The 13,722-nt window shown below is 38.6% G+C and overlaps 1 protein-coding gene and 1 long non-coding RNA gene across 3 annotated transcripts in view; one reads left to right on the top strand and one right to left on the bottom strand.

Annotated features, from left to right (window-relative positions):
• Positions 1 to 4,903: 4,903 nt before the first annotated feature.
• Positions 4,904 to 13,722, bottom strand: part of CPEB4 (cytoplasmic polyadenylation element binding protein 4) — a 63,182-nt gene continuing 54,363 nt past the window's right edge. For both annotated transcript variants that reach the window (XM_060144216.1, XM_060144217.1), the window contains 3 exons: positions 13,470 to 13,584; positions 11,773 to 11,954; positions 4,904 to 9,297 (listed from right to left, as the gene is read on the bottom strand). In XM_060144216.1, the coding sequence (XP_060000199.1) occupies positions 9,070 to 9,297; positions 11,773 to 11,954; positions 13,470 to 13,584 (525 nt within the window). In that variant the 3' untranslated portion in view covers positions 4,904 to 9,069. The remainder of the gene's footprint in view (positions 9,298 to 11,772; positions 11,955 to 13,469; positions 13,585 to 13,722) is intronic.
• On the top strand, positions 10,091 to 12,858 carry LOC132517301 (uncharacterized). Its single transcript, XR_009539683.1, has 3 exons — positions 10,091 to 10,378; positions 10,525 to 10,596; positions 12,442 to 12,858. It is a non-coding gene; the product is annotated as an uncharacterized LOC132517301 (long non-coding RNA).

Raw genomic sequence — 13,722 nt, 5'->3', positions numbered from 1 at the left:
GAACATAAATTCTCTGTAGAAATCTATTTTAACGATTCTGACATCTCAGCCCAGAAGCAAAATACTCAAGGGCTGTTCTGAAATTCAACAGGGCACACCAGTAAGAAAGCCTTTCCCCCGCTCCTTTGGATTTTCAGGACTATTTTTGTTCTGATTACAGAGATGGTGCAGAGTCTCAAAGGATGAGATTCATGAGGAGGCTTGATTTCTATATAGAACGTGTTGTTCAATTATAGTTCTACAGAAGGAAGTAAAACCCTTTCTCTTTGGTGGGATTTTCCTTGAATCTCAAAGAAAATCTGATGTATAGTTCTATACCTGTGTACCTTATCTGTATCTGTCTGTCTTGTCTGTCTGCCTACTTACCTACCTACCTATCCACGTAACCATCCATTCTCCATCCGTTCATCCAACCATCTGCCCATCCATCCATCCAGCTAACTAGAGATCCTTCCTTGGCACCCACGTGATAATGATTGGTTGGACCACTTCTTCGTCACCCGACAACTTAGCGGGCAACATAACAACCACAAGGAATAGCCATCACCTTATCTTTAAAGACATCCTTGTCAAACAAAATAAAGGAAAATAATTTTTTGATGGGTTTCTAAAATGGTATGTATCCTTTCGGTATAACGTCTTGGTGATTTCTTAGTCAATGCAGGGCGGGGAATAAAATTTTACTAAAATTTCTTTCTTGTTGGAAACTTACAAGGGGTGAGAAGAAACAGCACCTGGGTGTGAACCCTGATTTTGAAAACTGGTTAACCTTTCTAAATCTTGACCATGTTTAAAAGGAGCATGCTAACAGTACCTGCCTCATAGGACTGTGGGCAGAGGCAGAGAGGCACGATGCCTGCACCTGGTAAGCACTCCATCGATGCTAGTAGATGTTATCATTATCATGATTATTATTCTCACTGCCAGAGCTGCTTGTGTTTCTGGGATCTGGGGGTTCACAGTACTAGAGAAAAGGCCCTTCCTTTTTCCTTGTTTCCTGCCCCCCAAACTGATACGTGTCTTTTCCTGGTGGTGAAGTCAAAGAGAAAGGATATGCACTCAGGAGTCTGTAGTCCCTTGAAGTGAATAGAAATGACATTTCAACTCCCTTGCCCCTACTCCTGGAAATGTATACCCCAGTCTGGCTGCTGAATCACATACACACATTTAAGGGAGGCCAGTGGGGCAGACAAGAATTGTAGAGGTAAACAGGAGCCCCCTTTGGCCTCATAGATGGAAGCGCTTTGGCCTCCTTACCTGGCCTCCCCTACCCACCTATATGACCTTGAGCAAAATCCTTTAACCAAGAACCAGTTCTTGGGGGAGCAAGTGACCTCATGCGTGGACTCCAATCAAAACTCACCTTCTCTCTAGTGAATTGCTTCATCACCCTCTCTCTATACTTTCAAATACGAGAGCTTGCACCCGGATTAGGTTTAGGAATGACATTTTTTGTTTTGAAAACAAACCTAACTTAAAAAAAAAAAAAAAAACCCTGTCCATTGCTATTCCAGGGGCAGTGAGGTTTATAGAGGAAGAAGGGTTGTGGTAGGTGGGGATTGGAGTCCAGGCTTCACCACATACTAGCTGTGTAAGCTTCCAGGTCACCCAACTGCTCTGGGACAGGACACAGTTCTGTATTCTGTTCAGTGCCTCACGGGGGGAGGGGGGGAATGGGGGTTAACCTGCCAAAGTACGTAAGTGCCTGATGCACCACAGTCAATCAGCAGTCGCTAGCTTCCTCTTCCAGAACCAAACCATCGATCGTCCTCGCGGTCATGAAGCCATTCCACATCCCCTCCCCCACCCCACACAGTTAAACACACAAGGGGCCACTTGTCTTTTCCTTCCAATATGAGAGGTGAATTATGCCTCCATTCGTTCAAATAAGGAGGCTCAGGTCTTTCCTGGATTCTGTCTAAAACCTTTTACGGTTTCACAGACTTAGGTTACTGCCAGTTCCCTTCCTGCTAACAAGTTTTAAATGCCCTCTTGTGTTTAGTGGGGATCCTTCCTGGCTATGTTTGGTTCTTCTCTCTTTTGGTGTTGGGAGTAGGGTCGGAGAAGCATTGAAAATAATCTCTTTAAAAATGGTGACATCTGCTTTGATCGCAGTGACATTTTGATGGTGTCAAAGCCCTGCTTACTGAAATAGAACTGCAATGAAAAGGTGAAGAAAGTGCAGGCTGAGCTTCTGGCATTGTATTCACTGATTCACCACCCTCTGCCTCCCACTTACCCACAAGCAGGTTTTTACCGACGCTTAATCAGATTATCCGCAATAGCAAACACTGCGGGTTTGGGCACACGTTGGATTTTGACGCTGCTGTTCATTTTTAACTTCCTTGAAACAAACTGTACTTTGCCAACTCTGGTCACCACAGTGAATCACAGTAAGACAAAACAATGACACCCAATTTGACTAGAAAAAGATTCCAAGTTAAAATACACCAACAAGACTCAGCAAGCCAAAACAAAACGTTCTCTAATAAAAGAGACCGAATGGGTACTGCTAGATAAGGGGCTCATAGTAGGGTAGAAATATTCGTTTTCTGAATTCTTAAGTGTATTTGAAGCCTGTGGTCCCTATTCTCAGAGCATGGGGTGTGGGGTGTGTGCTGGGGGAGGTTGGCAAAGGAAATTTCTGATGGAGGCAAATGATATGCGTTATCAGAAAGGTAGACAGTGCACCACTGATTCAGAGTACAGGTTGCTTGGGTGACGTGGTATTTGTGGCACTCGTGAGAAATAAGGGCCGATCTGAGTCAGCGAGGAGCATAATCAAAATAGCATTGCAAGGTGATAGTTTCTGCTGCAGAGTAAACTCTTTTTCTCCTGGGGTGGGAGCAGAGGGAAGAGGGAAGAAAGGAGGTGAACTGGAAATGGGACAGGGGTCAGAGGCTAGGCAAGTATGTCGAACCCAAGTTCAATGCAGACCATGGCAACAGCCAAGGATATGACTCAGGCGGGGCAGGAACAGGAGCCCTTGCAGAATACAATCCAAAGTGGGGTTCTAAGGCTGACACCAGCAAACGTACTACCAAGTAGAGCAGTGCACCCAAAGTATGTGCCATGGGATCCTGCATTACCTGGAAACAGAGTCTACGGTCAAAGCAGCTCAGGGGGAAAACGCTTGAAACAAAGCAACTAGGTTTCTTCACTGTGGAACTTCTCAAAGCCTTAATAAGTCAATTGCCTATTTTCCAAGAAACAGGATGCTTTATTTTCAGTGCTAATTTAATGACAGAACTTTTTATTTTTTTTGTCCTTTTCTCGCGGTAAGGACTATTTTAATGCTCTGAAGATGAGAATCTGGGAAACAAATATTAAGAGTTTCTTGTTTATTATTCTGTCATTACATACTTCAGAAAAATAATTACCCTTTCAATGTGTTTAACTCACTTCATTGACACCTTCAATGTTCCTTAATTTTTAAAATCAGGAACTTATTTTCCCAAGGACTTTCTTTCTCTGACTTTAAGTATTTCTCAAACTTAAAAAAAAAACTTACTTTCCTTCTGAACTGTGTATGAATACAAACCCATTACCAAAAGAAGTTATGACATAACTTCATTGTTAAGGACCGTTAAGAATGTAGTAAAGAGCTTTCCTTGTTGGGTGGGTTTAGGTAAGCTACCATTGAATAAAATAAGAAAATGCAGCCCTTATAACCTCACACAACCTTTCCAGATTCACTATTCCATGACTTAAGACACCAGAAGTACTACACCTACATATTATTTCAAGATACCAGTTACATCACTTATAGTTGATATATCACTTGCCTAAAATAAATATTTCCTCAAATAAAGAAACTAAATCTACTCATGTTTTTTTCTTCCCCCCTCTCCTACAGTGCTGAAACCATGCCAGCATGCCCAGGGATACAGCAGAGGTGGCAACCAAATGTCACCCACATCTCCTATGTCCTTGGGGCTTTCTCAGGGGCCCTTCACTGAACTCTGAACTTAAGTTTTGGCTACTGCCAGCCAAAGCTTCTGTGACCTAGTACTCCTGGGGGCTCCTATGCACTGCTGGTTCAGCGTGAACTCTCAGAAACCCCTACAGTTGGAAGAGTTGTATATTGGGAATATTTAGACAACTTAGAAGCAGAAGACCTCCAGAGTCCGTTTGTCTCAGGACAGGAACTGCTTCTTCTAGTCTTAGGAATACAATACCCAAGGTAAGAAAGAGCAGAAATTAAATTTGACAAAGCAGGATATATTCAGTGTTATGTTTTATGCTATAATAAACCCTTAAAAGCTTGAAAATGCACTCTAAAATACAAATGACTAACACATCACAGTATTCAGTAGTCCACATGATTTATGGACCAACCCAAAGATAATACTTTCAATTCACATGCTCTACTGATTTTAATCCCAGAGGCCACATCCTGTGACGTCAGGATCTAGGGAGGAACTGGGTGGTTAAAATTCCAGAGAGACTTGTTAACAACCCAGATCCTCTTGTTAGAGTGGCCAGAAATCAAGGTTCTTCACTGACAAAGACCCAAAACTAAACCTCTCAAATACTCATCTTCCCTATTAAGTAAACACGTGTTCCCTTACTTTCATTGGACATTTGGCCTTAAAGCAGATGACTGAACGCTCGGATCCTGGGCTTAGGCCTCACACACATGCTGAAGGCTAAAAATGAAAAGACTTCTGCAGGGCAGCGTGTGAACTAACAGTGCAGGCCAAAGACGACCACCCCTGACATTTATGGGTTTACATAAGCAAGGCACACTTGCCAGGAGTACTTATATGACCGGACATCTTTTCACTTCAGTTCCTTCTGCTTTGGCCAAAGAGTACATTCCTCCTATTTTTAAATGTTATATCCCCAACCGTGGAAGCATAATCTACTTATGTTGAAAATAAATAAGTATATTAAAAGAAAGCTGAGTTAAAAGTTTTATTCATTCAACATCTCACATTACAAATATTTAAAAATTATATGCATACTGGTATAAATAGTCATTTGCAAACTATTTAATAACATTAATTTTCCACTAGCACTTCAACAAATGAACTCTTTTAAAAAAGGAACTGTGTTATATAACTTAAGAGTAGAACATACAAAAATAGGAACTTAACGTGAAAATGACTTTAATAAAAAATGAATTACCCTTATTTAAAATGCTATAATAAATACTACAACCTCCCCATACACAGTAAAAACTATATGGAAATTCAGCCAAGTAGTACAATTAACTGACATACTTAAATAACTTTTCCTTCTGATAATATGAGCAATACACTGGAAAAAAAAAATTAGGGATTAGTAAAAACTAGACACCCACTTGCTAAAAGTTTCACTTCCAAAAAATATAACAAAAATCTGATGAAAATTATAAAAACTAATTATACTTTAAATTTTAAAAATATAAAAAATAAAACAGTTGAATACAATATTGTCCCAATTCTTACAATGCTATCAATCACAGTAGCTTTAAAATAAGATAATAAAATAAAGCAAATGACCAAAACCTCTTTTATTCCATTTTTAAAAATAATCTCAAATTTACATTAGTAGAAAGATTGAGTTCTGATTCTTTTCTTTAGAAACACCAGCAAGAAAGAGGATTACTCTTAACAGTAGAAAATGACATTTTTAAATGTCTGTAATTAAAAACAAAGAATTACACTGCAAAGATCTTTCAAAAGTTTGAAATAAGTATTGCACATAACTTGAAGTTAACTTGCCACAATTCATCACATTCAAGTTTTAAATCACCTTTTAACAGAAGATTCAACTCTTCAAAACAAAAAGGGTGAATTATCAAGTCTTTCCAACAGCACTCTCATAAAATGCTAAATTCATTCACTGCAAGTTTTATTTTGCATTCTGCAGAGGTCTGTGTATGGAGAAGTATATATATTTTACCGAAGCTTGGGGACCAGAAGGGGAAGGGAGAGGGTTCCTTTACATAGAAAATAATCAGAAACACTTTATTTTACATTGCAAAAATAACCATGTAATTACTCTGTAACTACATTGTAAGTACATGGCTGGTGCCATGCTAGTGCGCTAGAACTACATGCTTGGTACATTGAAGTGATACCCTAAAATCTGTAAACTAATTACATGTTAATTATGTTTTGAGTTACATGGTAACTCCCAAGTACAATCCCATGTAATCTGAAGGACATGTAATCAATAAAGTCCAGAGTAATAGATAATAATTGTTTATGCCCTGTAAATTGAAGTGTAACCAAATAATCTGTAAACACGCTTGTCACACAATCACAAGTAAATATTAGTAGAATAACAATTTCTTACATTAGTCATGCATACTAACATTACACACCTGTCCCACGGCAGGCTATTTTTTTTTTCTTTATATATAATTTAAAAGAGCAGACATCTCTGAATCAAACACTTAACACCAATTTATTAATATTAAAAATGGCTAAACATTCACCAAAAATGTCTGCATTATGAATAATTTTAAAAACTTAGTAAGAAGCTGTAGACAATTTTGTTATTTTAAATTTCTACCCTATGCTTATGCATTTCATTTTTTTTTAAGGAACTACAGTGTTATCTGTCATTTTCATGCGAATTTTTTTTCATTAATTTGTGACTTTACATAGACTATTTCTTAAATTATAGGTACACCAATAGCTGGTGCTGGGGAAGGATGTTTAAGCAACATGCTTTCTCTTCTCTGCAGACTCTAAAATAGCATTGCCAGTGCACAACATTCATAATTTAAAATGTATGCAGAGCACTGAAATGTATAAAAAGCAGAATATAAGAAAATAAAATTTATTAAAATTATTTATATTAAAAAATGAAGTATATGAAGATCTCTCAGTAATAAAAGTACAAAAAGCTACTCTTTGCAATATGAAAAATTGAGGTATTGCATAAAGAGATATCCCGTCAGTGAAAAGTGTGCCTAAAAATGTTCACTGTTGGAAAAACAAGATATACAAAAGTAGTGCATAACAAATATACATTATGTGCATGACAAAATAAGTTAGCTACAAAAACACTGTACCGAAATTCAGCAGGTCATGTACAAAGGGAAAAATTATTATTCAAAGCTAGTTCTTATTTCTTGTTAGCTCATCACACCTGTTTACTGAGTAGGAACAGCACGATAGCACACCCCAAGCCACCTACAAGCACTGAAAAGAATAAGAAGAGGCAAATGAACATTCCAATTAGAATTATGTCGTTCAGGAGAAAAGAAAAAAAAGTCCCTGACCAGCTACGCAAGAGCACCCTCCATTCACATGACCGCTTTCAATATTTGCAGGGGATTCTTTCAAAGCAGCTCCCTTTCTGTATCTAGCAGACAGCAAATGCCTCCATTTTGACCTTTGGAACTTAATAGGTATATAGTTCATTAAAGCCTGGATTAAAAATAAAGGACTGCTTTTCCAGATCAGTAGGGGTCATCAGCCAGGTGGTTCCACCGCACTCCTGGGGCAAGTCTTTGGTTTTGAAGGATCCAGATGGTACTGTTAGGTAGCACAACTAGCAAGATTGCCATTAGATTTTTTTTTTTTTTAATGTTTTGCACACTGATGATAATCCTTTTCATGGTGGATAGGGCATTTCATAAGAGAATGTCCATAAAAATAAAAGTTACTTCCATGACCAGGGCTTCAAGAGACTATTTTCAATTTACCCCTGAAGCATACTGTTCAACACATCATAACGCCTTTCAAAAGCTAGTTTTATTTATAATAAAGCATGCATTACTTGATGAAGTTGGCACTTCAAACACTGACTATGTCCCATGCTAAGTTCTGAAACTGTAATGTTATTTTATTTTATAGGAAGAGTAAGATAAACAGACGTACCTTTGCACAGATTTACACAGTTACTTAGTTCAACAGTGCAAAACACTTTGCAACTACTTAACTTTTTTTAAACTTTTTTTTTTCGTTTTCTATGTTACAACTAAATTACAGGATACCCAAAGTAACTTTAAATCTAAAAGTAAGCCAATCGGCAGCCAATTTGAATATTGGTTTTGTCTTCCAGTTTGGGCTACACACGGTAGTCTAACACAAAATCAAAAATGATATCCTTGAGGTATCTCTAGATCTGTTTGTTTTTTTTTAACGTCAAAATGGAGAGCAAAGGCTGACACCTGATGAGTGTTAGTAAATTAGGATATAGAGTTTATATATAACATCAAAAATAAAATTTATATATTTGTTCTTTAGGAGAGGAAATGCTAGTTTTCCCACCAGTTGTCATTAACTCTAGCTTTGGTAGGTTTCCTGGGGCTGTGACCAGATAAGTTTAAAATAAATAAGTGCACTCCCCTCAGAAGTAAATGTACCCAATTTTTATATTCTAAATTTAAAAACCTGTTTAAAAGAAAATAAACCTAGCTCTGCCTACTTTACTATTTTTTTTTCTGATGTGGTAGTAACTTTGCGGCATAATGAAATCACATTCCGCCTCTAAACCCTTAAAATTAGTTATAATGCTGCTTCAATCTTGCTCATGCATTTGTGTTTGCTTTAACACGCTCTCTCCTGTTAATAATTGTTAACTTCTTCCATTGCTGTTAAAAGAATAAAAAGGGGACGGAAAAAAAGAGAGAGGCAAAAAATATGAAAGAAAAGAAAGAGAAAGGCAAAAGCACTTCCCTGGGGGAAACCCCGCGTCAGGAGAGATTGATAGTGTTATTGTTATGTGGTTATTTTAATAAAAGTATTCTTATCTGTTACATTATTAACAATAATTTAATTAAAAACCCAAAATACTCTATTGTTTCATTTCTCTTTTAATATTTCTCTCTCTCCTCTAAGAAAATGTTGCGGGAAGTTTGGATCCTCTTGGTCTCCAACAAAACAAGAGAATGAAACTTCCATGCAACATGATGGCAATACGAAAAAGGAGTTCATACATATTGTTTTCAGTGACACGAGAATCTACAAAATGCCTATATTATAGGTCATTCTTTCCATTAGACTTATTGTTAAGTTACAGACTGCACAAAAGGACATGCCAGCATGAAGAGGTTGAGGAAGGGGGCAGAATTAACAGAAGAGTGCACTTATTCTGAGGCCTGAAAATGAGCACTGTAGTTATCCTTTAGTTCCAGCGGAATGAAATATGTCGAGGACGGTCACCGCCTTCCTTCACCAGGGGCTTGTGGAATTCCCTGCCAGCGCGAGAATGAATAGCAGCCCAGCAATATTCACAGTAATACTGCAGACAGGTAACATTAGCACAGAAAAATGGAGCAAATTTTCCCCCACAACGGGCCCCCTGACATTCATCACACAGCTGATCGTCCAAGACATATGGCTTAACTTCCACCTGCAATCAAAAATAAAACAAGGGTGTTTACATTTCTCAGTGAATGGACCAGGCAACTCTTATACCGTGTACGTACATTTCCATCCACTGTCTGAATGAGTCTGTGCCAAGGTACCCCAAAGGAAGAGTCAATAATTCTTTTACTGAAATTAGCTGTCATCATTTAAGAAATAAACTGGTAAGGCTTTTATGCCCATTGTTTTACATTTTTGTCTTATTAAATAAACAGTTTTCAAATGAAAAGCAAGATCCCAGCAGAAAGTTAAGAGTGAAGCCAAGTTAACGTTTACGAACATTATGAGATTAAACCCACAGGAGAGTTTTCATAGACACAAACCGTCACTTTAATTAGTGGATCTGGATTCTTGTCATATGTGGAATTATAATTTACACAAGACCAACTGAGAGATTCCCAGTGCCACAAAATAACACTTCAATGTACAAATCAGAGGGAAGCTGCCTGCCTTCTGCATCACAAGCCTCTGAGCTGTAATAAGGTTTGGGTCATGGTTTCTATTTACAGTGTACACATCTTGGGTTATAATCACAAACCTCGAACTCCAGGAAAACAAGATGCAGCCATAGTACTCATAATCTAAAACCTTGCTTTGTTCTTTGTCAGGAAGAATGGTTTACTTCAGTCTAAAAGTCAGAGGTGAATTTATAAAACTGGGTCTGTTCCAGTGTTCAATAGGCCAATGTCATTTGAGCCTCTCAAGCATTAAAAATAACCTGGCTATTAATTCTCCAGTGGGAAAAGAGTTGGTTATTTTTAGTCTTGGAGAGACTCATGATTGAAACTCCCTTATACCAGGCTATGACTACCACTGGTGCCATCCACTTCTGACAAGGAATTCTGAACAAGGTTAGCTGTGAACAAAAAGAGAAGAATGATATGGAAGGCAGGGAGAGCAGATGTAATCAGAGGATTAGGCTTCTGGCCCCGAGGCCATTCCATAACATCTACAGAACGGCAGGAACACTGGTCAAAGAACTGGATCCTGGAGGAAAACAAATTACGTCTGAATTTCTAATGGCTAACCTTACAATTCTGAAACCGATGATGGAATGAAGCGATGAGGTGGGAGTGTCCGTTTACTCAGATGCACATATTTTTTAGTGTGAATAAAAACCAAGGAGGCATGTTAACATATACTGCAACTAATCCTGCCCCCCTCCTCCATGTTTACAGTATAATGTATACCTTTCTCCTTAATATATTCACAGTATGATGATCACTACCATGGGAAACTTTCAGCTGCCACCGATGTGGAATGTACATGAAATGGAACATAAGCAGTAAGTGTAAACCACTAGTGACTTGATAGTTTCTACGTACTGAATTGAGAAAGGCACAATACAGTCAATCAACAAAGACTTTTCTGAGCACAATGCCTTGGAGTGTTGGATACCTAAGTCAGCCCTAATGAAAGTGCCAGTCTGCCACGAAATGAGGAGCTGACACCAGAATGTAAATCAACACATTGCTTTCTTCATCAAGAAGGTCTTTCTATGAAAAAATCTCAACTGAACTATAAACACTGTGCTTATTAATGCAGCAGATTCACATTCTGGTATAAATTCCTATGTCACCACAAACTCCTAACAAACCATTTACCAACTGGCAGTCGGTTCACAAGCCGTATTTTGAGTAGTACTGGTGTAGGATAGAGTTCCATCCACCAGAACATAAATCCATGAGGACAGGGACTTCTTGCCCTAGGCACTAAAATGTTTGTTGAATGCATGAAACACAAAAATAAGAAATTCGTGAATGCAAAGAAAAAAGACATATACTGGAACACATAGTCTCAAACACAATACATTAAAAAACAGAAGAGTTAACTTTGAGGGTTTTTTTCCAGGCTTTTGATTCGGAGGATAAACACAACAAAGAGGAATATAAAGTGTGAAAATAATGCTAATGAACTACTATCTAATTTCAGGCAGTAAAATAGATTACAGATGAAAGGATTCTGAGTTCTACTTAATCTGTTACAATGAAATATTTCTTATACATGCCATCCTAGAAATGAATTTACTCAATCATTTGTTACATAGGAAAATAGGGCTTGCTGAGGTATTTTTGATATCCCAGGTTTAAAAAAAAAACCGTGAGGAGATCTCAAGGGTGTTCATGTTTGTATAGTTGATATAACATAGTACAAAGGATTCGGCAAATATGCACTGAATGACTAACTGAATAAGTGAATGGATGGAGGTGATACCTTAGGAAAGATTAAATGGACTCGAGCAAAGTGACTGTAATGTTCTGGTTAGGCTATTCAGAAAACTAAGAGACAGAAGAAATTCATATGAAACTCTTAGATGTATCCCAGAGCATGCATCTAATGGGTCCTACGGGAATAACTATCAGCTGTCAGTTTACTGTCACATAAAATTCCCCCACTCCAAGCTCGGTGATGACATAGACGGCCATTTCTAGAACTTGCCAGAATGTAGTCCAGGACTTACCCGTTTATCTATCTCTCCATGCTGCAGCTGCACGAAGCGGGCACTGATAGCAGCTATGTAACTCTGTTGATTAGAGAATGCGACTCGCCCAGCTCCTTTTGGGTATTTCAGCTCAGGGTCGGTATCAATCCCAGCATAGCACACGCCTCCATACAGCCGGTCCATTATCATGGCAAGCTCCACTACATACGGAAGGAGCAAATGGGACATTTGAAATCAGGAAAATTCATCTGGCTCTTACATCAAAAGCAGTTCATCTGTCTGTCATTACAATAATTATTAAAGTGAAACTAGTTATTATAACCAGTTGTACATGTGTTCATCTTTAACCTACTGTAACTAAGGGCAGGGACTCTGCTGAGTATTTCACATATGTTCACTTTTAATCTACACAACAACCCTATGAAGTAGGTAGTAATTTTCTGGGGAAACTGAGGCACAGAGAGGATGATTAATCTGTGCAAAGTCATGGATAGTTAAGTGATTGTGCTGCACTTGGCACCCTGGTCTATCTGCTCTACGCCACGATGCACCATATATTTACCAGTTAACAATGTACTGCTTAATATAAATGATCATTTGAACACTAGAAAGCTGATTGGCAGGCTCTTTGGGGGTCCTTTGAGCATATTTCCAACAAAATCCTTTTTACCTTTCCTTACCGTGTAGCTATTTGCCAATTTTTCACATAGAAGCTTGAAGTAGTGCTTCCCTGGTGGCGCAGTGGTTAACAATCTGCCTGCCAATGCAGGGGACACGGGTTCGAGCCCTGGTCCTGGAAGATCCCACATGCCGCGGAGCAACTAAGCCCATGCACCACAACTACTGAGCCCGCGCTCTAGAGCCCGCATGCCACAACTACCAAGCCTGCGTACCACAACTGCTGAAGTCCGTGCGCCTAGAGCCCGTGCTCCACAACAAGAAAAGCCACCACAGTGAGAAGCCCGTGCACCACAGTGAAGAGTAGCCCCCCTCGCTGCAACTAGAGAAAGCCCGCACGTAGCAACAAAGACCCAACGCGGTCAAAAATAAATAAAAAATAATCAATAAAAAAAAAAGAAACTTGAAGTAATAAATGCATCTTCTTCTCCATGAAATGTTACAATTTTGAAACTGCACTCATGTTCATTTTATGTTCTTTATCTCACTTATACTATTAAACCTCAAATTACTTGAAGTTGGGGATGAAATTTCTTCTGTAAGCACTGCTCTGAAAACACAATGCACTGCTAAGAACCCTGCTGTATTTCAGAGCTCAGTAAGCAGCTGTTGAGCACATGGGGACGTGGAAAACAAACAGCAAACATCTCGATACCTAACCCATCCCTGAAGGGTTTTTTTCTCTCAGATGATGATGAGAGCGATGAGCATTAGCATTACGAGACCGTGCGCTAAGCACTAGGCATCCACAATCCCATTTAATCCTCAAAACAACTCTCCATAAAGGACATACTTATAACTCCACTTGACAGATGAGGAAATTGAGAATTAGAGAAATTAATTTGAGCAGGGTTACTCAGCTATTAACTGGAAGCAGAGCACATGGATTCAAGCCCAGTTACTTGGATTCCAGAACTCTCACTCCTAGACATGAACTCAAATGCTTATGGAGAATTTATCCTGAAAAATCTGTATATTTCTTATGCTAACGGATAAATAGGGTTTTTTTGTTTGTTTGTTTCTTTGTTTAATCATACCAGCTCGCAATGGTCGGGGAACACCACCAACAAATATAGTTTTTCGTGGGTCAAGAGGCTGTGAACCATCCATCACAAAGTCACTGTCACTGAGATTCCAAGGCCGAATCTGTACCTAGAGAGTGTGCAAACCAGAATGTCTCATTCTCAACACAGACAATTTATGGAGAAAGGAAGTTTAAAATTATTGCAGAGTATTTTACTTTTAAAAGCAATAATCCATGTCATTACAAATCAATAAAACTGGAAAACT

Source organism: Lagenorhynchus albirostris, chromosome 3 (genome assembly GCF_949774975.1).
Source record: "Lagenorhynchus albirostris chromosome 3, mLagAlb1.1, whole genome shotgun sequence".
Classification (NCBI taxonomy): Eukaryota; Metazoa; Chordata; class Mammalia; order Artiodactyla; family Delphinidae; genus Lagenorhynchus; species Lagenorhynchus albirostris.
This window is presented reverse-complemented; position numbering and strand designations above follow the sequence as displayed.